Source organism: Marmota flaviventris, chromosome 19 (genome assembly GCF_047511675.1).
Source record: "Marmota flaviventris isolate mMarFla1 chromosome 19, mMarFla1.hap1, whole genome shotgun sequence".
Taxonomy (NCBI): domain Eukaryota; kingdom Metazoa; phylum Chordata; class Mammalia; order Rodentia; family Sciuridae; genus Marmota; species Marmota flaviventris.
The window spans coordinates 38,902,870-38,924,790 of NC_092516.1; the positions used below are offsets into that span (position 1 = coordinate 38,902,870).

At 52.9% G+C, this 21,921-nt stretch overlaps 1 protein-coding gene across 7 annotated transcripts in view; it reads left to right on the forward strand.

Annotated features, from left to right (window-relative positions):
- The window catches only part of Chlsn (cholesin), a 117,082-nt gene that overhangs the window by 90,921 nt on the left and 4,240 nt on the right, over positions 1-21,921 (forward strand). For 4 of the 7 annotated variants that reach the window (XM_027922791.2, XM_071605296.1, XM_071605297.1 and 1 more), the window contains exon 3: positions 20,121-20,314. In XM_027922791.2, coding sequence (XP_027778592.2) covers positions 20,121-20,314 — 194 coding nt within the window. Of the gene's footprint in view, positions 1-7,666; positions 7,760-13,594; positions 13,697-16,769; positions 16,914-20,120; positions 20,315-20,889; positions 21,152-21,921 lie in introns of those variants that run through there. The other 3 variants (XM_071605299.1, XM_071605295.1, XM_071605300.1) reach the window with 3 other exon arrangements.

Sequence of the window (21,921 nt, forward strand, 5' to 3'; positions counted from 1 at the left end):
TGTTATGCATGACTATAATGCACTGGAAATAACTGTGTATGAATTTTTAAAAGTAAAAGATGAAAAAAATCTCCAAGCCTTTAAAAAAAAAAAATACACATTCATTTACTTGGCTGTAATTTTTGTAGTGAATTGTACCATAGCAGCATGTTCTGGTCCAGGATGTAAAAGGATTTCTTTTAAAAAATCGAAGCCTGCAAGTTCAAGATTTTGAGGTAGACTTGCTATGTCGCCAGGGGTTGAATGGAACACATAATGGGAACAGCCACAAGGCTGGCCCCGTATTTAAACCTGAGCACCTTACTTGGCCAAGGTCAGCAAGGGAGGCTGAGGTCTGCTTGAGGTCTAGGAGCAGAAAGGCATTTCCCAAACATAAGCCCCATACCAGGCTCTATAGCAGGAACCACATTTGCCCCAGAGCACTAGGTGCTGCTCTTGCCAAGATCAGTTAAAATTACCTATCAGTGACACCTGAGGCTCGTTTTGAGCCAGCTTTTGTTCTTGGCCTCAGACAACCTTTTGAGGTACATAGTTCTACATTTTATCAAATCTAAGACACCACTAATGTTATATGCACCATTATTTTATGAATTACTTTTTTAAAAAATCCCCATCCTACCAGTTAAATTCTGACACACTGTCAATTTTAAGAAGGGGTTTTTGAGATGCTGAGAGAGAAAATGTGCCTTAGCATTGATGGATTACAGTATTATTGTCATCCTCATTTTACATTTAATTGAGGACACTCGAACAACTTGCCTAAGTTCATGCAACAGGTGATGGAGCCAGGGTTAAGCCCAGGTGGTCTTCGGCTTTCAAGATTAGGTTTGAGACCTGGGGTCCTTCTAGCAATCTGCCCAAGAGTAGCCTTGTTATTTCCAGTGTATAAACAGCCTGAGGCCTTTGGAGTCCTGGTCAGAAACGGGGCTGTATTGCCCATCCCTGGAACGCCATAGGATGTTTGTGGCTGGGTAAGTGTGCAGCTGGCGAGTGCTGCAGGTTACTTGGGCCAAGCCTCCCACGGGCTGCCTTGTCTGAGGCACCGGCAAACCAGCCAGGGATGGGAGCAGAAAGTCAGCAGTGGACTAGGGAAATCTTCAAAGTATGCCCCTTCCAGCTGAGCCCAGGAAAGCATCTTCCAACCAGGACAGAAATATACTCCAGAGGCCAGCAGCCTTCACTGTCTGCTGGCAGTGCCCTCCACTGCAGGCCAGTTTCCACAGGAGACTTGTCCTGAGGGACAAGGACAGAGATGGGTATAGGAAGTGTGTCTGGACCTGACTCTTGGTTCCAGCTGCATCCTACCCTGCCTATGGCCTCCTCTCTCCAGCATCTCCTGGTTTGTGAGTGGAGGGGACCACTGCTTCCCAGCAGGCCAGGACCCCAAGGGATACTCTCATTGATGGCCAGGCTTGGTGGCAAAGGGAAGTGAAGCTGTCTCCAGCCCAGGGCATCTGGGGTTCTCTAGGTCCCACCTGCGAGCTGCTCCCTGTGCACTAGCTCCAACAGATTCACAAGGGTCACCTTCACCTATATGAGCTCACCCTGTCCCTCATAGCCACTCTACTTCCGCAAGTAGTAGGAATCAGTTTAGCCGAAAGTCATGCCGAGAAGGGAAAAGGCACAGGTTAGTGGACACTTCATGTGCTAATGAGAAACACCAGGGCTGGGGCTGCCCATTGTGCAGCTGAATCTTGTACTAGGAGAAGGCTGGGGCCTTGGATGCCATTGCCAGTGCTGGGGAAAACAGCTGCTTGGAAAACTGCTCCTGTCTGCAGTGTCAGTTGGGGTGAGAGGGATGTGGCATGGGGGCGTTGTACAGATTTGTATCTCTTGGTGGAGATGATCTCATTGAATCGTGGGTTAGCCCCAGGATGTTACTGAACTTCCTTGTGACGCCAGCTGTTAAACCCCGTTGCCTTTTGCATCTAAGAGATAGAATTGATGAACAGCATTAACAGTTCCCTAGCCCCTTGCCCTTTGCTGTTCTCCAAGGTTGGAGGGTGAGTCAGGGTTCCCTGCTTTCCCTAAAACAACCTGGGCACCCTCCACTGCACTTCCTCTCACACATGCAGATGGCAGTGTGATTCTGTCCACTGAGGTAGAATTCCCAGTAGCTACAGGAATCACTCAGAGAGGTCAGGCTCACCAGAGATGCACAAGTTCCTGGACCAAGGCAGAGGGAGACAGTGCATGCCCTTCGGGGCCAAGTCAGGGTGCTTTGGTATGACCCATCACCAGGGTATCTTGCACCCACCAGGGGAGGCTCTATCGGCTCTATTTGGCAGGAAGGGAAACCCTGACTTTGGAGGGTCCCCTTGCTCCCACTAGGACCTGCTTGGAAAGAAGCCCACACACTCTACTTCTGTGCATGAAGATCAAAGAAGGAGCAAGAGAGCATGTACTTCCTGGTGCCACAGGACACCATGCAGATCCCAGCATAGCCCTGGGATGCCCAAGTTCTTGGTTCTGTGACCTGAAAACTAGCCACTGGGCAGGAGCTGAGGGTGGGCTGCCATGCCTGACCTGGCAATAGGGAGCTCGCTTCCCCTTCCAGATACGTGGGTAAACCCCAAGCTCAACCATCGGATAGACAGGTGGCCAGAGCCATCCTGTGGGCTGTCCTGGCACTTAATGTCCTTATACGCTTCCAAAGCTGGTGCCTCGGTGGCTAGTTACGCCACCACCCCCAACCCCATGATTCAGCGGACACATCACAGCCAGTCCTGAAGAGGAAGATGGAAGATTACTGGGAAACTAGAATCTTTATTCTAGGGGTATCTTTTCTCCTTGCAGACCTTTAGTCAAAATTAAAAACAGTATGCCTGAAGTGCTTCCTTCCTGGGGGTCCACGAGGGGAGAGCTACGAGCCCCCCTGGTTCCTGGTACTGCACCTGCTCATCTTCAAGCCTGCCCTCCCTGCCCATTAAGATGTGGGCTGCTAGCCTTGGCCCAGGAGCCAAGACCTCTGACACTAGAAGGGCAGCTGTCTCCACTGGTGGCCTAGACCAGCAGGTGCAAAAGAGGGCTTCTGGCATGTGCTTTGTCCAGAGAGGGCTTCAGATGGCATTGCAACTGGGACTTCGAGAGAATGGTGAGGTTTTTGTCCTCCCACTCCCTCTTCTCCTTTTTGAACTGGGGGTTGAACTCACAGCACTCTACCACTGAGCCAAATCCCTAGCCCTTTTAATTTTAGACAGGATCTCACTAAGTTGCCCTGGCTGGTATCAAACGTGGGATCCTCTTGCCTCAGCCTCCCAAGTTGCTGGGATTACAGGCATGTGCCACTGTACTCAGCTCTTTTATCATTTTTGAAAGTTATAGATTCTTAGGAGGTTAGAAAAATAGCAGAGTCGTCCCTGTTCCCTTCACCCACCTTCCCAGTGGCTCAGTCCTAACACAGCTCTAGCTCATTTTCTACACCAGGATCTTGTCACTGCACTGTGTGAGCTCTGGGCCCTTCATCCTTGTGCAGGCTCCCATTGGCGCCATGAATGCGGGTGCAGGGCCACCTAGCACCACAGATCTTTTCAACCACACTGTTCAGCTGTGGCCACCTGCCTCCTGGCAGCCCTCATCTGCTCCCCATCTCTGTATTACGTCACCTCGAGAATGTCTTACGCCTTATGAATGGAATCAGAGTGTGGCCTTTGAGATTGACTTTGTTATGACTTTACATATAATGCCCTGAGGTCGCCCAGCTGCTGTGGTCTCAACAGTTGTTCCTTCCTGTTGCCAAGTAAAACTCCTGGTGTGGAGGTGCCATGTTTTAACCACTCACCAATTGAAGGTCATTTTTTTGTTGTATCCTTTTTGGTTGCTACAAATAAAGCTGCCATAAGCAATTATGTCCTGGATTTTGTGTGGACATTAAGTTTTCGTTTCCTCATTGCTGCATGATCTGGTATTTCATGTTAGATTTTAATAATTGCTGAGCTGTTTCGCTGGTCGCTGTGTCCCTTTATATTTCTACCAGCAGTGGATGTGAGGTCCGGTCTCCCACATCTTCGTGTTGTCAATGTCGTAGTTGTTCTGAAAGCTTGCGGCAGTATCTCTGTGGGGTCAGTCTTTGCGTGTCCCTTGTGGCTGTGATGTTAAATTCCGTTCTGTCTGCTTATGTGCCATCTGAATGTCCTCTTCAGAGAAATGTCTTTTTCTCATTTTCTACTTGTTTACATATTCTAGACAGGAGACTCCTGCTACGATACAGTTTCTAAAAATTCTGTCCCCCTACATAGCTTGTCTTTGACATCCTTTTGAGTTCTTTTGCAGAGCAAAAGATTCTTCAATTTTGGTGAGGTCTAATGTTTTGACTTTTAAATTATGGATCTGTTTTTGGTGTCCTTTGAAGACCTCTTGGCTAAATCTCCAGTCCTGAAGATTTCCCCCTATGTTCTCTTAGAAAAGTCTTAGTTTAACATTTGAGTTTAATTTATAACCCATTCAAGGTCATTTTTGTGAAGCTTAGGGTTTATTCAAAATATCTTTTTTTCAGAACACTTGTAGGTTTGCACAAAACTCAGTGGAAAGGACCATGTTTCCCATATCCTCCTGTCCCTGCACATGCATGGCTTTCCCATTATCAATGCCCCTCCAACAGCAGCGGTATATCTCTTCTGGACAGCAAGACATCCCTGACACATCTTGTCACTCAGAATCTGTCATTTGCATTGGGGTTCACTTGGTTTCGTGACTTCTGTGGATGTAAAACATGTATCTGCCATGGTAGTGTCACACAGAATGGTTTCACAGCCCTGAGAATACTCAGTCCTCTACCTGTCTATTCATCCCTCCCTCCCTCAACCCCTGATCCTTTTATTGTTGATAACTTACCTTTTCCCGAATGTCATATTGTTGAAGTCATACAGTCGTTTCAGATTGGCTTCTTTGACTTAGCAACATGCATGTAAGATCTTGCCTGGCTTTCCATGGCTTGATAGCCCATTTCTTTTTAGTGCTGAATAATGGTACACTGTATGGTTATACCGCTGTTTATTTATTCACCTATTAAGAGAGACTTTGGTTGCTTCTGAGTTTGGGTAATTATGAGTAAGGCTGTTATAAACATGCATATGCAGGATTTTGTGTGGACATAAGTTTTCATCTCCTTTGGGTAAATACCAAGGAACACAATTGTGGGATTGCACAGTAAGAAAATGTTTAGTTTGTAAGGACTGCCAAACTCTCCTCTGCACCATTTTGCATTCCCACCAGCAACGAACGAGAGTTCCTGTTATTCTACATCCTCACCACCATTTGGAGTATCAGAGTTTTTAAGTTGTGAAGCAGCATCTCGTTGTTTCAGTTTGTAATTCCATAATGACATACGGCATTGAGCATCTTTTCATGTGCTCATTTGCCATTTGTTCCTCTTCTTTGGCTCAAGGTTTCTTTCTTTGCCCTGGGATGTCCTGTTGTTCTAGCATCATTTATTGAAAACACTCCCTTCTTCCAGTTGCTTTTACAACCTTTATCAAAAAATTAAATCTCTGCTAGACACTATGGAGCAGGCAACTTCAGAGGCTGAGGCAGGAGGGGTAAGGCAAGTTCAAGGCCAACCTGGGCAATTTAGTGAGACCCTGTCTCTAAACATAAAATACAAAATATGGTTGGAGATGTGGCTCAGTGGTCAAGTGCCCCTGAGTTCAATCCCTGGTACCAAAAATATAAATAAATAAAATAACAATAATTAAATGAGGGAGAATCGGCGTCTTTACTCAGTTATCTAGTATTCCATAAACACAGTATGGTCTCTCCATTTATTAGATATTTAAAAATCTCCGTCAGTGTCTTGTGATTTTTCCATCCAACATTCTTAAGTGTTTGTTAATCCACAACTACGCGTTTCATTTGTGTGGAGCTAATTCACATTTACATCCTCCCAGCCTTTTGAACTGCAGAACAGAAGCCTATGCTTCCTTCTATTCCTTTCCCACTTCATTTTTCTTAGTATCATAGCCTCAATCTTCTATCCAGGTGGGCAGGTATTTTCATCTGTTTCCCACAGTAGTTAGCACATAGGACAGTATCCCAATGTGTAGGGTGTACTGTCCTAGGGTACCTGGCATACAGCACTTCGAAGAGTACTGGTATATACAGCTTGCCTCACAGATATGTGGAGAGCATGTGCATGCCCATCTCGTGTGCCCTAGTCAGTGCCCCTGCCCCAGGCTGCTGAGGCTAAACCCTACTGCTAAGCCAGCTTCCCCCCTCCTGCTCTCTTTGTTGAGTCCCAAAGCAGCCTGTTGAGTAGGAAGGGGACACAGGGAAGAGGAAACCTGGCCAGAAGCTCCTGTGCTGGCAGGTGGTTGCCTTGGTCAGAGGGCTTACCCTGGAAATGCACCAGGTCAGCACTAGGTCTTTTAGGACCCAGAAGACCCAGAATTGAATCCATTCCCTGAAACTAATGTTTTAAAACATCAGTTTCCTTATCTGTAAAATAATACTGATGTCAACAGCAAGGTTTTAGTCCTCACCCTCCCTCTACCTTTGCCCATCCAGATCTGGCTGGGCCTTTGTAGTCCAGCAGGTATGCCTGACTGAGCAAGCCTCAAGCCTTTGTGTGTGGACCTGCCCTCAGGTATTGGTGAAATGGCCAAGGGGGAAAAAAAACTAGAAAGTGCAGTATTGGCTCAGGCACCATGGAGATCCTTATCAAGCATGAGGGCTGGGACACTTATACCCCTGGCTTTGCACAACGAGTGCAGGAAAGAACCTTCTAGAACAGGCATCAGCAGCCAAAGCACAACATGTACTAGAACACCTGGCTTCTGCTTTTTGCCGCAGGGGTTGGGGTGACAGGCCACCCCTCCATCTGGAGAGGGGTCTGGGCCCCCTTCTCCCATCTCCTCCTCAAGTACTTATTGTTAAGTCCTCCCAGGGTGGATCTGGCAGGCACTTGGTCCTCCAAGTGTGGCTGCGATTTCCTGGGACGATAAAATTGACCCGCTGTCTTGATATTAGGGGTTGTTGTTTGCCTGGTGAAGAAAATGCAGCGTGCCTCCCAGTGCCAGGAGTGTTTATTGAACGCCATGTTGCCAGGCATGTCAGCAGTGCGAGCTTCTGTGCAAGACCCTCTGAAGGGCTCTTTGGTATTGTGAGGGCGGGCACTCATAAGGAAGCCCAGCCCCAGCTGGGGGCCAAGGTGCAGAAGAGCAGTGGTGGGGCTGTGGGCCCCGCTGGCAGTGCTCCAGGAAGGGGAGCGTGTAAGCAGGCGTGCAGGAGAACCTGGGAGGTGAGAGGTCCTGCGAGATGATGGTCAATCAGTGCTGGGGGGGTGGGAGGACCACGATGGGTGGCTTCCTGCCCTGTAGTGGGAGCCATGGGACCCTGAGCCCCAGTGCTCCGGTGAGCAGGGCTGGAAGTGTAGTTTGAGTGTGTGGGAGGAGCACGCCATCCGCCCGCCGCCCATTTTCCCACACAGAACAGCGCCTGATGGCCATGGCAGTGGCCGCAGCAATGCCAGCACCTGCTCCCCTACCTCTTTGGTGCCGGACCCGCCCCAGCCTCGCCTGCAGCCGCGCGCCACGTGCAGCGGCGACAGCCCCGCCCACTGGGGGGCCCACCCTCACGCCGAGAGAGCGCGCTCTTGCGTCACTGCCCAGCCGGCTGGATCTGGTTCCAGCCGAGCCCGGCGGCCTGACATGCGCAGTGTGCTGGCGCTGCGGCGGGCTGCGGGACGGGCCGCAGGCGCGGCGGGCGCGGTCCTGGCCGTCCTGGCGGTCCGTGCTGACGAAGCCCGCCGGCCTGGGACCCGGAGGTCAGTGCGCCGGGCCGGGGAGGGAGCGGGCGGGTCCTGTCCTGGTTTCCCGCCCCGCCCCGCGGCGACAGGTGCCCAGCGACCCCAGGGCGGGGCAGCGGCGCGGGCCCAGCCGCGCGCAAGACCCAGCTCGTCCGAGGGGCAGGTCCGTGGGGCAGGGCGAGGATGGTGCAGCCGTGCCCTGGGCGCCCAGCCCTGCCGACCCTCGCTGGGCCCTGCCTCGGGTCGGGCAAATCGAGTTTTCACCGACCTCGCGGTATATTCGTTGGTTTGCTTTTGGAATTATTTGGCCATGAAAAACTTATTTAATTGGCAGTGTGCTTTTTCTAATTCACCGTGTACACCCAGAATTTCTTGCAGAGTAAACTCTAACCCATAAAGAACTTTTAAATGAAAATTGCAGGTGACAGTGAAATTGATGTAGGGTGAACTTTACAGACATTTAACGAAGAACTTAGTTATTTGATTCTGCTGTGTCTCACTTTGGAGCCAGTAGCATGTTTTGTTTTATTTTACCGGAGCTCAAGCATTTTTGCAGGTCCTCGAACAGCTTGGGGTGCTGGTACCTAGTGTCTGCAGAGCCCACAGGGCAAGAGGCCCCCTCCCCAGCTTCCCCCTTTTAAAGTTTGGGCTGAAGGTGGAAAGTGCCCCCCCCCCCCCGTGAGAACATAGTTCTGGTGTTTTCAGTTAGTACTCAAAAGTCAGTCACTCTTTTTAACATCACAGGAAGAATAGAGCCAGAGACTGTGAGGTTTAAACAGGAAGACTGTATTTGAAAACCTTGTGCAAAGTTGATCCCCCCCCCCCCCCCTTTCAGTCACTTCTCTCCCTCAGATAAGATGGAGACCTCGTGTTCTCTGCAAGCTGCACCCTGGAGCCAGAGCTGCAGCTGTGAGTTGGGTGACTCTGCACTTTTGCAGTAGGTTTTTTAGATATTAAGAATCTGGGTTGCGCTGAAATGGCAAGATCTGCACCAACAAATTAGAAACAACTGTCAGCTAATTTCTTGCAAGTTGTTGAGAAACATGTTTTCTGTGTGTTAAATGTTACTTGAAACTCACTCCCGTGCTTAGCATTTTGCCCAGCTTTGCCTTTGCTAACTATCATCCTGCCAGAATTGCAATCCAGTTTAAAAACAAAATGCAGCCTTGGATTCCTAGTCAGTCATATTTTTCCACAGATAAAATGAAGGAAGATTAGGATTTTAATAGCTAGGATGGAAATAAGCTTGGCCAGGGAGTTGCAGAGTAAAACAACCTTCTAGTAACAAACACTCAGAAGCATTTCTGTGTGTGTTATCTTTGCCTTCCATTCCCAGTGATCACTTGCCCCTAAAAGCCATACCTGTGACATTCCACATGGGCTGTCTGTATGCTGGGTTCATCTGAGTTGAAAGCTGCATGGGCTCAGTAGTAACAAATGTCCAGTCTTATGCACCATTAGATGGCATCCTTATGCCTAGAATCTAATTAGAGCCCCAGGCAGCCCTGCATGTGGGTAAACACAGCTGTTATACCAAAGGGGAGCCTAAGCCAAGGGGCATGTTCATCTTCCCGAGTGCTTCACTGAGGACTGTCAGCAGAGATGAAGGGCCTGGGCCTCCGGGATCTGGAGAAACAGGAAGGTATTTCTGGCATCAAGAGACAGTTCAGGTCCCTGCTTCAGACCAGTTAGCCACCTCCCTGAGTGGTGGTCATGATGCCTCTATTGCAAGTTGTGGAGTGCTGTGGACCGAAGGGGCTATGGGTTCCTCCAGCCAAGGTCAGGAAGGAGCCCCTGGTCCCGACAGTGTTTTGTGCCGGTCGCTGGGCAGTGGGAGGCTGTGGGGGAGAGGACCGAGCAGCTCTTTCAGGGCTCTTCCTGGTCTAAAAAGTCTTTCTTCTGACCTGGAGTCAGAGAGCCAGGTACTAGCTGAAACCCAACAAATGAGAAGTCCCGCCCTTAGCTTTCCCGGGGGCCAGTGTAGTCTCTGCAGAGATGGAAGTTCTGCCAGATGTAGGCAGTCATGTGGACTTGTCACCAACTCGGTTCCTCCTGTACTGGAAATGTTGCCAATTAAATACATGGTGGCGAGGTCAGGCTACATCTTCCCGTCCTGCTCTCTGCCTTGCATTGTGTTCTGTGACCTCGGTGTAGGCAGAAAGCTGTGTCCCTAGGCCTCTTGGCAGCTGTCGACATTTCCTGGGGCATGTGGCCCCACAGCAGAGGCCTCCCTTCGCCTCCGCTGACCTGTGCTGTCTCCTCCCCTAGGCTTATGTTAGCTGGGGCTCCACACCCTTCCCCTCGGCCTCCCACTCCCACACCTACTGCATCCTCCTGGTCTCAGGAGTAGCCTCATGTTTGTCTCTCCTTCCCTGTCAGGGGTTTTAGGCAGCAGGGGTTGGTTCTCATTTGTTCCTGAAGCACCTAACATGGGCCCTCCTGAGCTGCCCTCCTTCCCCCAGTGGCTGCAGCCTGTGGTGCTCAGATAGGGAGCCCCAGGCTTTGCTGGCTTCAGGCCAGGGCACTGGTATCAGCTGCAGCAGAAGGCCAACTGGGACTGATCCTTTGGCTTGTGAGGCAAAGGAACAAAGGCCCTTTGCCTTCTTGGACTGACCCCATGTACCTGCCAGCAGCACCTTCACCCCTTCCCCCAGCACTCCCTACACATCAGGGTCTCTCTGTCCTTTGTGCTTATGTCTGTCTGTCCTCCACTGAGGAGTGAGCTCCTAGGCACAGCTGAGTATGCCGTGACATTGGACAGATGGATGGAAGCCTGTGAAATGGTAGAGCATGGACTAAATAAGAACAGCGATTTGTAAACTCTGAGGACCTTGTGTCTATAAGCCTGATCTGTGTGGACCCAGGACTGTCAGCTTTGGTTTCCTTCTTGAGCAGGAACAATGTCTCGTGTTGGAGGTTCCTCTATCTTCAGACTGGGAAACTGAAAGACCTGGGTGCAGAGCCGATGGCATCAGATGGCCTGTGCCTCTTGCCCCTTTTCCTAACATCTAGCAAACTTTGCCTCACACTACAGATTTCTAATTCTGGGTTAAAAGAAGAGCAAGAATAAAGATTTAAGTGTTTTCTCAGCACCAACCAGCGAAAGCCCTTGCAGCTGCCATATCTCACCCCAGGGTTGTTTTTTGGTGCATTCTGGTGTTGCCAACCAACGTGGGCTGCTGATGTGTGCAGCTGAACGTGGATTAAGACGCCGTGGGAGAGCTCTGCGTGACTGAGCCCACTCCCGTGTGTGGGGCCTCTGTTCTGAGGCTGCCGCCTCTGCAGGACACAAGCATGGAGATGGTTTTCAGTTCTGGCTGGGACACAGGTCCCACAATCAACCAAGGCGACAGAATTCTAAAAGAAAGTGTGCCGGGGCCCTGTCCTCGCCCCGCCTCTGGCTTGCACTGTGATGGTAGGTGAGGCCTCACCCCTTGAAACCTTGTTTCCTTCTCTCGAACCAGGAGTGGGGCCCTGCCGGGGTTCTGGGGTCTGAAACCATGACATTGAATTTCTGGGAAAATGGTCTGAATCTTTCATCATATTCTCTGAGGTCCAGTTGGGGTGAGGCTGAAGACTGGTAAATTAGGATGGGCGAAGCATGGTGTGCACAGGAGGCCATCCTAGGAAGAGTTCCCGCGAAAGTCCCTGTCTGGAGGGACTTCCCAAGACCATTGTATGGAGAGCTGGGACTCTGTCCTAACCTTTAGTGAGAGTGTCAGGTCAGGAGGTTTTAGTAGAGACTAACCTCCAGGTGACACGATGTCTTCTGCCATGGCTGAAGTAGATAGCCGTGACCTGGGCAAGACTGTCCTGGAAAGTGGCAGTACAGGAGCTTTCATTTCTTGTTGCAACCAGGGACATCTCACTGTCCTCGGCTCCACTTTCCTCTGCTTGGTCTCGTCACTTGATGCATTAGTGAAGCATATGTATCACTGGGACTCTGATCTATTTTCACATCCTGCTGCTGAGTTCAGTTTGTATTTTGTATCCCTGTGCGTCTGCAGATTCCACTCTCTGCATTTAGAAACATCATTCTGAGAAGGGGTCACTAGGTCAGTGTCACCCTGTGATCACAGCCGAGCTCTGGCAAGAGAGCCACCTCAGCCCAAAAGCTTCCCTGGCCCCCTCAGCACTGAGCTGGACCGGGTGGCCGCCTTCCCTGTCCTCCAGGAGCTCACGTATGCCTGCCTGTGAGCGCCTCGACGACAGAGCCGGCGTCCGCCTCAGCACCTGCATGGCCAGTGCCTGCGAGGCTCGAGGCTGCTTGTCCTGAACCCCGCGCCGCCTGTCAGATGGCAGCTTCCTGGATGGTTGACGCTCAGGTCTTCTCGTGTTATTCCAGTTGTAAACAAGATGTCTCAGAAGAGAGGAAGTTTATTGTCCCATTTGTGCCACAGCGAGAAAGGAACCAAATGCTAATCACGTCCTGGGCTAGTCAAGTATTGTGTTGGGGAGAAAAAGAGTTAGCCTCAAAGAATTTAGTGATTTTTGTATTCTTGTAATAACTGCAGCTGTACCACCTGTGTGTGTCTCGTCACTACAAAGACCTGCTGCCCGCTCTGTCTCTGGTGGGACCCTGGGTGTGGCCTTGTACTTATCTGTGGATGTTACCCTGGGCGGATCCTGGCAGGGGCACTCACAGTGTCCCTGGATTACCTCTCACATCCGCCTTGGCTTTTTATAATTGTCTCAATAAAGACAAATCTTAAAATGCTCCTTCTTTTGTTCTCCTTGTTTTTCAGGAAAGGAGAAAAAATTGCTACTGTGAATTACCCTCTTACATTTTAACATTTGCAGTAAAAAAATCTGATTAAGGGGGCTGGGGTTGTGGCTCAGAGGTAGAGTGCTTGCCTACCATGCATGAGGCACTAGGTTCGATCCTCACTACCACATGAAAATAAAGATACTGTGTCCACCGATACTAAAAAATGTTTTTTTAAAAAATCTGATTAAGGTCTACAGACTGGGCACATTCTCAAAGTGTTAAGGGTGCGGGCAGTTAAATGAGCACGTCTTTGAGTGTGGACTTGGGCTGGGACTGAGGAGGTGGGAGGAAGAGGCTTCATGTTCTGGAACCACGCAGGTGGGCAGGGGACAAGTTTCTTTCTTATAGACCTGAGTCCGTCGCCAGATGACAGCTTATCAAGAGGACATCCAGCAGCCTCAGCCTGTGCAGGGCTCACGTTCTTCCCTCCCAAAGTTGCTTGTCACTTGGTCACTCCTCACAATGCTGAGTGTTCTCAGTGGCTGTTGAGCAGGCAATGACTAGGGACCTAGGTCCTAGATGAGAGGCGAGAGCAAGGCCTGTGTACCTGGCCTCTGTCCTATGTGGCCGGAGCTCTGTATCTATGGGACTTTGTCCTCATGTGTCAACTATCTAAGTGGCCTCTTTGTCTCTCTGCTCCTCACAGGTGCAGGGAAGGGGAGGGTCACATGGCCAGAATCCATATGCACACCCAGCCTCGTCCCAGGGAAAGGTGCACCCTTGGGTGCATGTGCTTGGTGGTGAGGTGGGGCTGGAGAGATGGGTCATACCCTACAGGGCTTAGTCAAAGCCACACAAGGGCAGCTAGACGGCCGTCCACACCACACCCGGCCTACTTTCTGACTCTTGGTTTAGTGTTCCTTAAGCCAGCACTGCTGAGGCTCAGTCACACCACATGGTGAACAGGCTTCTGGAGAAGAACGGCTCTTCTGGTGCCGTGTGGTCTTTTCACCACTGAGCTCTTCCTTAGCCTAGTCTGTTCTAGAGCATGCGTCACCTGCCTCTTGGTCCCCAGCTCTGCGTATCAGGGTCTTACAGAAGGTTTGACTTTCCCTGACTTCTCTCCCTTCCTCCCTCCCTCACAGGTGTGGTGACCTCACGGAGTGGGACACCCAAGGGCCATGCAGGCCTGCCCCCAGGTCCCTCCCCATGTAATCTCCAGGAGGTGGTCGGCAGGCAGCAGTGAGGTGACCAGTGGGGAGGGAACACTGGTGTCCTGCATGGAGCATGGGGCTGCACAGAAGTGGTTGCAGTAAAAGTCTTTGGTTTAATGTGCCTCTGGGCTTTTCCCAAGTCCACTGTCTGCCCAGCTGAGACCTGCAGAGCTGACAGCCCTGCAGACTGGGCAGGAGGAGATGCCTGCCCCTTTGCAACTTCCTCTTCTGTGTGTCAGCCAGATCCCAGTTGTTCAGGACTCCAGGTGGATCGGGAGGGACGCTCGTGGTGGAGTGGCAGGCAGGCGAGTGTCTGTTGGACTCCAGGTCAGGGCCCATGGAGGTCCTGAGGGATGTGCCCCTGTCCCAGAATGCCTCCTAGCAGGGCTGCGTTTTGTCCTGCACTCAGCTCCTCTTTTTCCTTACTTGTGAAGCCCAAGAAAATCTGGCAAAGGCAGAAGGTACAGACCACAACTGGAGAGAGATGGTCCTAGATGCAAGGCATGGCTCAGCTCTGCTACATCCTGGCACAGCTCTCTGGCTTGGCTGCTGGGCCCTGTGCTCCCAAGAGCAGTGGACATGACCGCTCAGCAGCTGGAGGAAGCAGGCTGGGGTGGGCTCATCTTGCCTGCCAGCAGCCTCCCTGGATTGCTGAGTCAGTCTTCCTGATCTTCTCTGGTCCATTCGGTCCCCAGCAATCCCCCCTCTCAGGAAGGTACTGTTTCATACTTCTCTGGACCCCAGGAGCAAGTGCCTCCTCCCACAGGCAGGAAGCACAGACATGCAGGGTGGGCCACTGAGTCTCATACACAGGGCTGCCTTGTAGGAGGCCCTCATCTGCCTTGGCCAGGCTATGGGACACAATGGAGTGAGCCCAGAGACAGCAGGCATTGAAGCCAAATCAGAAATGTGTGCCGTACACATCAGTTTCAAAGATTTTGCATGGGAAGAGGATGCAAAGTTCTACTGTAACCTCTCATGCTCATTCTGTTGGCACCCACCTTGATCCTGTGGGGCCACACCACTACAGGTCTCAGGCTCATGCTGTCTGACTTGGGTGTCCCTGCTGTGGCCAGATCCACAAGTCCCACAGCCTACACTAGGAGCAAGTGTTCTGCTAGGGCATAACTCCAGAGCAGAGGTGGTGGCGTGGGGTGCTGGTGTGAGTGTACTGTGTGACACATGTGGGCTGGTGTGTGCTAGGTCAGAGCTTGGGAGGGTCCCGGCCACAATGAAGAGTCTTCATCCACATCCAGCTGAGTTCTAGGCCTCTGGCTCCTTCTGGAGCTGCATATTCTGAAAATAAAGCATGCCAGACGGGAGTGAGGGGACCTTGCTCTGTGTGCAGAGGTGAACGTAGGTCATTGAGGCATGTGAGACTCTTTGAGCCCTGGACACAGTCCCTGGGGATGCTTCCACCCTGCTGGTAGGTGCTGGTGAGAAGGAGAAGCCCCAGCCCCTGGCCACTAAAGCCAGCACTGCCACATCAATTAGGTGTGCACCTTGGTTTCCACACTGGGAGTGTTCCCTGGCAGTAGAAATGCTGTAAGCCCTGCTTCCAGTGAATTGAGAATCATACAGGGTTAGGGCACTTGTCCCAGACCCCTCTGCAGCTGGCATGTGGTTGGCGCATTCTCCACTGCCCTCCGTAATTCCAAGAATGCTTCACTCAGTGGGCGCTCAGAAACCCCAGGCCTTGACGCCCAGGGCAGCAGCCATCTCCCTGCACACCTGCTTGGCGAGGCGCTGGGCTGGACAGCTCCTGCATTTGCAGATAGGTGGCGTCACAGGCTGGGGCTGGTGGTTCCCAGCCTCCAACTGTGCAGGCGAGACTTTTTCTTCACTCTTGGGAGCTCCAGGAAACAATGGGCCCTTTTTCTGCCTGCCAGGTTACTCTGCCTCCAGACACAGGAAGCTTCTGTTGATCACATGAAGCCCAAGTGTGGGGCCAGAGGCCCTAGCAGGACACCTAAGGCCAAGGCATGTTGGCCTACAGGCTGGACCTGGAGCACCCGGCTCTGTGTGTGACCCCCTACCCCACCCCGACCTTAAGGCTTCAGAGTGGTCAGTCAGAAAATTTCATCCAGGCTCCTGACACCCTCAATTGATTAAGTGTGCAAACAAATAACAAGGCCACGCCTTTGTGGTGGACAATACCCATGTCACAGCTGTGTGTCATGCTGGTGCTTGCTGCCACATTCCACACCATAACTCCAGAGGGAGAAAGTGCTGCCTGGTATCTTTCTTGTGGCTGAAAGCCCAAACCCTGGGGCATCCGCCTCAAAGACAGCCCCCAGGGCACCCTCACCTAGGAGCCCGGCTGGGCGGGTCAAGTCCTGTCACAGCAGCAATCCTTGTAGTTGCTGCTCCCAGAGAGCGAGGTTTCCAGAGAAGGGAGTTAAGATGCTTGTGGAACAGGCAGACGGCACAGTGTCCTACTTGAGTGGGTATGAACTGAACTTTGGAGACCGGGTTTCTGTGGCCATGGTGATCTGGAGTGGTAGTCGTGACTCTTTATCACCCTTAGAGCCAATCCTGCCTGCTATTTCCATCACCCCACATTTCTAGCCCGCAGTTCAGAACGGGGAGGAATGGAGTTCCTCCTATAGAGGTAGGTTCTATGGGATCCTTGGAGCCTGTCCTCAAATCCACGGCCCTAAAGGGGCCCGGGAAAGGGAAGTGGCATATCTGTTGGGAGCTCACCTGTCTTCCTTTGGGCTACCTGTTGCACGCTTTGACAAAATAAGCTGAGGTAGAAGCACCTGGCCCCCTGCAGGCTTGCTGTAGCTCAGTGCTGAGCCTTCACAGAGATCAGGGAGCTGCCCTCGCCTCCTTAGCAGATAGCAAAGCCACTTGGGCCACAATCTGCAAGGCCCAGGGCCTGTTCCAGCCCCACCCAGCCTGGGCCCTTGCATTTCCGGGGCTCCTGGAATAGACCACAGCAGATGCAAGTCTTGGTTCCCCCAAGAACATGCAGGAGGTGAGGTTGGCCAGAGGGCCTGGGCAGCCAGATCAGAGTTGGGCTCCCTTTTGAGACAGGAGTGTGGAACTTCTGGTCCTCTGTGAGCCGACAGGTGGACATGGCAACCTCACCTATGAGGTCTTAAACTGAATGTGGATCATGACTCAGCCCAGAGCAGCAAATTCTCAGAACACTGATGTCTCTGGCCCCAACCCTGCCAACTTCATCTCTAGGGAGACCAACTTCCACACGCCTTTGTGTGACTCTCTCTCACTCTGGAACCTACAGGTATCACATCACTAACCCTGCTGTGGGGGACCAGAGGGAACCAGCCCTTTAGTACATCTGACCTGAGAACACTCACCTGGCTGTGACTAAAAGAGGCCCAGGATCCCCAGGAGGAAGAGAATTCCCCTGGGTATACCTGGTGGCATGGTGCTGTGGCGTGACCCCCGTTTGCCACATGTAAAGTGGGCAGTGAATAGTGGGCTGGGACCACAGGCATGCTCAGAGCAATAGCCCTGGTTCGCCTGGCAGTCTGCCTACCTGGGGAGGGCCTCCTGCCACACCACATGCCCCGCTAGGCAACATCAGGGTGAGACAGGCCAGGAGCACAACCTGGTACCCCCAAATCCCAAAGGGCAGAGCCCTGGGCTGGCAGCATCCTGCAGCTGGGGTGGTGCAGCCTGTGTGCACACTCAGCACCTGTCTGATCCTGGCACGGTGGCCCCCAAGTGTGGTGGGTGTGTCTGCTGCTCCCCAGCAGATCCCCTCACAGAACGCCTGCTCCAGACACCCTGAATCTGCTAGACCTGTAGGAGGCTGTTGCTGAGATTTTGATTTTTACTTCATTTCTGTTTCATCATATCTAGGATACCTGTGTAATAGTATCAAGGTAGGTGGTCCCGCCAAGGGGGTGTTACAGGCCCAGGTGCAGATTCAGGCAGTGGGTGCCTACTTTCATTAAGGACACTATTGTGTCCACGTGGCTTCAACCCAGAACTGCCCACCCCATGGAGAAGATCCTGGCCTATGGGGTGGACTCAGGCAGCATTGAGCCCACTCCTGGGGGTAGGCAGGACGCCTAAAGAAGCGTCTAGTGACTCACAGGACCAGGGTTTGGCCTTCTTAGGTCCTTTCTTTACTCCAGGAGGCCAGTCCCCAGAAGGGGCCCTCGAGGACCTCATTGGATACTTGCCTTCCCTTTACTGACTGGCGTTAACCTAAGCCAGTTAAAACCTTAGAACCCCTTAAATGAAGTCGATGCATGTGGTAGTGGTAGGTTAACGCTGCTATTTCTAACGAGGGCCTCCTTTAGAAAGTTGTCAGACCACGGCAGCTGGAGAAAACTCGTTCCAGTTTGGGGAGGTGTGTAAGTGCCTGTCCCCGGGCACGGTGGCCCCCAAGTCTGGTGGGTGTGTCTGCTGCCTCCAGCTACTAACTGAGAATGGCAGACCTTTGGTGGAGGAGCACAGCTGAAGCCAGGGCCCGCCTCTGTCTCCACCTTGGGAATTTTGTGTGATAGGAGGTAGAGAGTGCCACCTCTCTGGCCTAGGAGTCGGGGTCTCAGATCTGTGCTGGCCTCCTCAGACAGTTTACATGCGGGTAGGTCTTTGGCGTCATAATATGCCCTATTTAATTGGAATTGGCAATTGGCGGCCTTCACAGTTTAGGAGATTATCAATGTAAATCTCAGTTTCTGGCTTCTCAGAAGTCCATGGGCTGGGCCTGCGTCCAGGCGTGGGCACCCTGCTCACTCCTTGGCACTCCCAGTGGCTGCATTCGGTGAGGCTCTCCAAGGAATAGCTTCTCTCCAGGAGGCACCTAGCTTTCTCAGGGTAGGACCTGGGTACTGGGCACTGTGCGCATCGGGGTTGCTGGCAGCCAAAAGTACAGTGGGTTTTAAAGAAGCTGTTATTGGAGCTTCCAGAATTGTAGGCTTCAGACACAACATGGTCTGAGTGCTGGACATTCAGGAAACTGAGGGATAAACAGCTAGAACCCTGCAGGCCCTCACACTGTCCTGTGGAACGGCCCCTGGCCTTGGTCTCCACTCAGCCTTTGCAGTAGGGAAACTGCCCACATGCAGAGCCTTGGAAGTCCTCAGGGAGCCCTCAGGGAGCAGACAGACATCCCCTTGTAGGACCTCTGACCCTCTTGTCTGCATTCTGCACCAACCAGGGTTAGGGTCAGAGGCCAAGGCGCTGGGCTTGGGATGAAGCTGTCATGTGCAGAGGCAATTGCTTCCACCTCTCCCCACCCTTCACAGTCCTCCCCAGCCTGCCAGCCTCCCTCAGGGTCAATGCTAATAGACCCCAGGCCTGCTGTCCACCCCCTCCCCCACAACAGCCCTGTGGTTCAACTGGGTGGACTTTTGCCCTCGTGGTGCGGTGTGGCCTGCTTGGCCACGGGGGCAAAGGCCAGGCCTGCACTGGGTACCAACTGTTTGCTGCTTTTTGGTGCCAGATTTTCTGTGGCATCTGCCTAGTCAGCCCTCCTGGCCTGAGAAATCGTTTCTGATCTCGGAGTTAGTCAGAGGCTGTCCTGTGAGAGCCAAAAATGGCCAGGTTCTGAGGGGGCACAGCTTGCCCCCTTGGCTCCTTTTCTTGCCCCTCAGCTCACTGAAACCTGCCCTCAGGCACCCTGCCCTCAGACCCCATGTCCACTGACCAGCCCCTGCAGAGCAGCAAAGCCTCAGCCACAGGCCCCTCCTCTCAGCTGGGCCTGCTGTGTGTGGGAGTTGCCAGCCTCTGGAGTCCTGGCTTTCCAATCCCAGCCCCTCTTTGAACAGAGCGGGAGCTGCAGAGAGACCTGTTCTTGTTTTAGCAGATTCAGGGTGTCCTGGGGGTGAACACTCTGTGAGGGGACCTGGCAGGGAGGAGGGAGCCCCTATTCTGTTCTGGGTCCTGTCCTTTTTGTCTTGGAGGCAGGGGCTCTGAGAACCTGTGTGCATAGGGGGTTCGCCCTTCTGGAAGGCATCCTGGTGGGTACCCTGTGCCCTTTCTGGTCTCCTGGTCTAGATCAGTAAACACCAGTGTCCTGGATTTTCATGAAGGACAAAGTGGGTCCCGGCTGCTGGCTTTATTAGCCCCTCTGCCCTGGCCAGAGTGGCTCAGCTGCCACTTGATGCTTCACTTCCCGTTGTTTTCTGTTCACTGCTTCTTGGCCCGAGATGGCGGGGAATCGTTGCTGCAGAATGCCCTAGCCTGGTCAGAGACTCCCTGTGGGGTCTTCACTGGGAGGACCCCTTACTTAGCAAGGCTGGTGCCCGGCAGCTGCAGGCGTCATCAGGGCTGCTGCCCTCTGGTGGTTGCCTGTGGTGACAACATGTAAGCCTTCTCCCCAAGAAACCCAGCTCTGCCATGGAGTGAGAGGGCCGTGGCCTGCCCTGCAGGGGCCTGGGAGGACAAGGCTCTGCAACAGGTCAATCAGGGAGGTGCTGTGGTCACTTCATTCTGACACACCAGCTCTGACAGGCCTGTCCTTGACTTTCAGGGAGAGACAGCAAGTAGGGTACAGGCCCCAGGCCCCGAGCTGTCACCAGAGGAAAGGAGGGTCCTGGAAAGGAAGCTGAAGAAAGAACGTAAGAAAGAAGAGAAGAAGCGACTGAGAGAGGCGGGCGCTGCCGCAGCCCAGCCCCCGCCAGCCAGGCGCTCAGGCGCAGAGCTGGCCCTGGACTACCTCCGCGGGTAAGAGCTGCACACGCGCCCACACGAGGGTCTGCTGGCACCGCAGTCACAGATCTCTGTGTCCCCCTTTGCTTACACAATACCCTCAACCTCTGCAACCCCAGACTGGACCTCGGGATGGGAGGTCTCCCTGAGGCCTACGGTGGCCTCCTTCAAAAGCCCTGTCTCCAGGGGTCTGGCCTTGCTCAGAGACAGCACGTAGGTGAGAGTGCTGGGCTGGAGAGAAGTGGCCCTCTGCTGAATGCCAGTCAGGTGCCTCCCTCGTGCCCTTCCCTGCCTGCTTCACATAAGCCTGGGGCAGTCACATACCCAAGAGTCAGGGCCCTGGGAACCCCACCCTTGGCCAGGGACACAGCACAGGGCTGACCTTGGCTCAGGTCCTCATGGTTTCTCCTGTGGACTTTCCAACTATCCCACCCCTGGCCACAGTTTTGGTTCCTTAAATGAACCCTCCTTTACCCATGCCAGAGGGGGCTTTCCCATATACAGCCTGATCACATAACCCCATCCAAGCGTCCCTGCAGGTCCACATTGGGGTGCTGCCCATGGCCATGGTCCCTCCATCTCATCCCCAGTGACTGGGCTCCTGACCCTACTGCAACCACCTGTGCACGTGTGCCCCTACTTCCTGCTCTGGGCGGTAGGGGAAGAAGCACTGACGTGCGATACGATGTGGGTGAGGCTGCGTCATGGTGCAGACACGGGTTGCCGTTCTTCCCGAGTGGAGCATTCCGGCAGACACAGCCACAGACAGGAGTGTGACAGTGGCAGCGGGGACAGAGAGCAAGGATGCTATCATTTGGTGGGTGCAGGTGCCAGCTGGGAAGATGAAAGCCGGTAGGTGGTGGACAGTGGTGGACAGTGGTGGCCACACAACAGTATAAAGGTACTTAGTGCCTCTGAACTATGCCCTGCGTCATCCCACAGCAGGTTTGACATGGGGGAAACCCAGGTGACAGGTAGCCGGGTGCCAGCCTGAGAGAAGACAGAGGGGTAGTCAGAGTGGGTATCTAAGCACGCACTTCTGGGGTGGACATGCCCAGTCCTGATGCCTGCGCTGCTCACCATCCTGTGAAGAGCGACCGCTTCCCCACAGTCACTAGCAGGGTCCTTTTTCATTTTTCAAGCTTCCCCTATTGCTAGCGCTATATAGAGTGATAGGGTTGGGTGCCAGTGGCATCCATGCAAGCATATCCTCTCAGATCAGAGCTGGATTCCTGCAACGTCACCCAGAGTGAGTGGGGGCACCTTGTGGGGTGGACCTGCCCCTGAATGGGTGGGAAGACAGTCCCTGACTACACTGTCTCGGTGGTGGAAAGGAGACAGGGCAAGATGGCAGTCACTGTGGCACCTGTGCAGTGCTGGTAACCAGGGGCCCCTCTCAGACCCCATCTCACTGTGAGCATGGATGCAGTCACACCACGGTCTCCCTCTGGGCTAACATTGGCAGGGCCACAGCGGCAGTGTTCCCTCCCCTGTGGTCTCCTCTTGTGGGATCCAGCTGCCCAGTTGGGGTGGGACCTCAGGAATGCAGGAACTGCAACTCTGGGGCGTGGGTCTGGGGCCCACTGTGCCCTCCTAGCTGCTTGGTCTTTTTGCTCCCAATG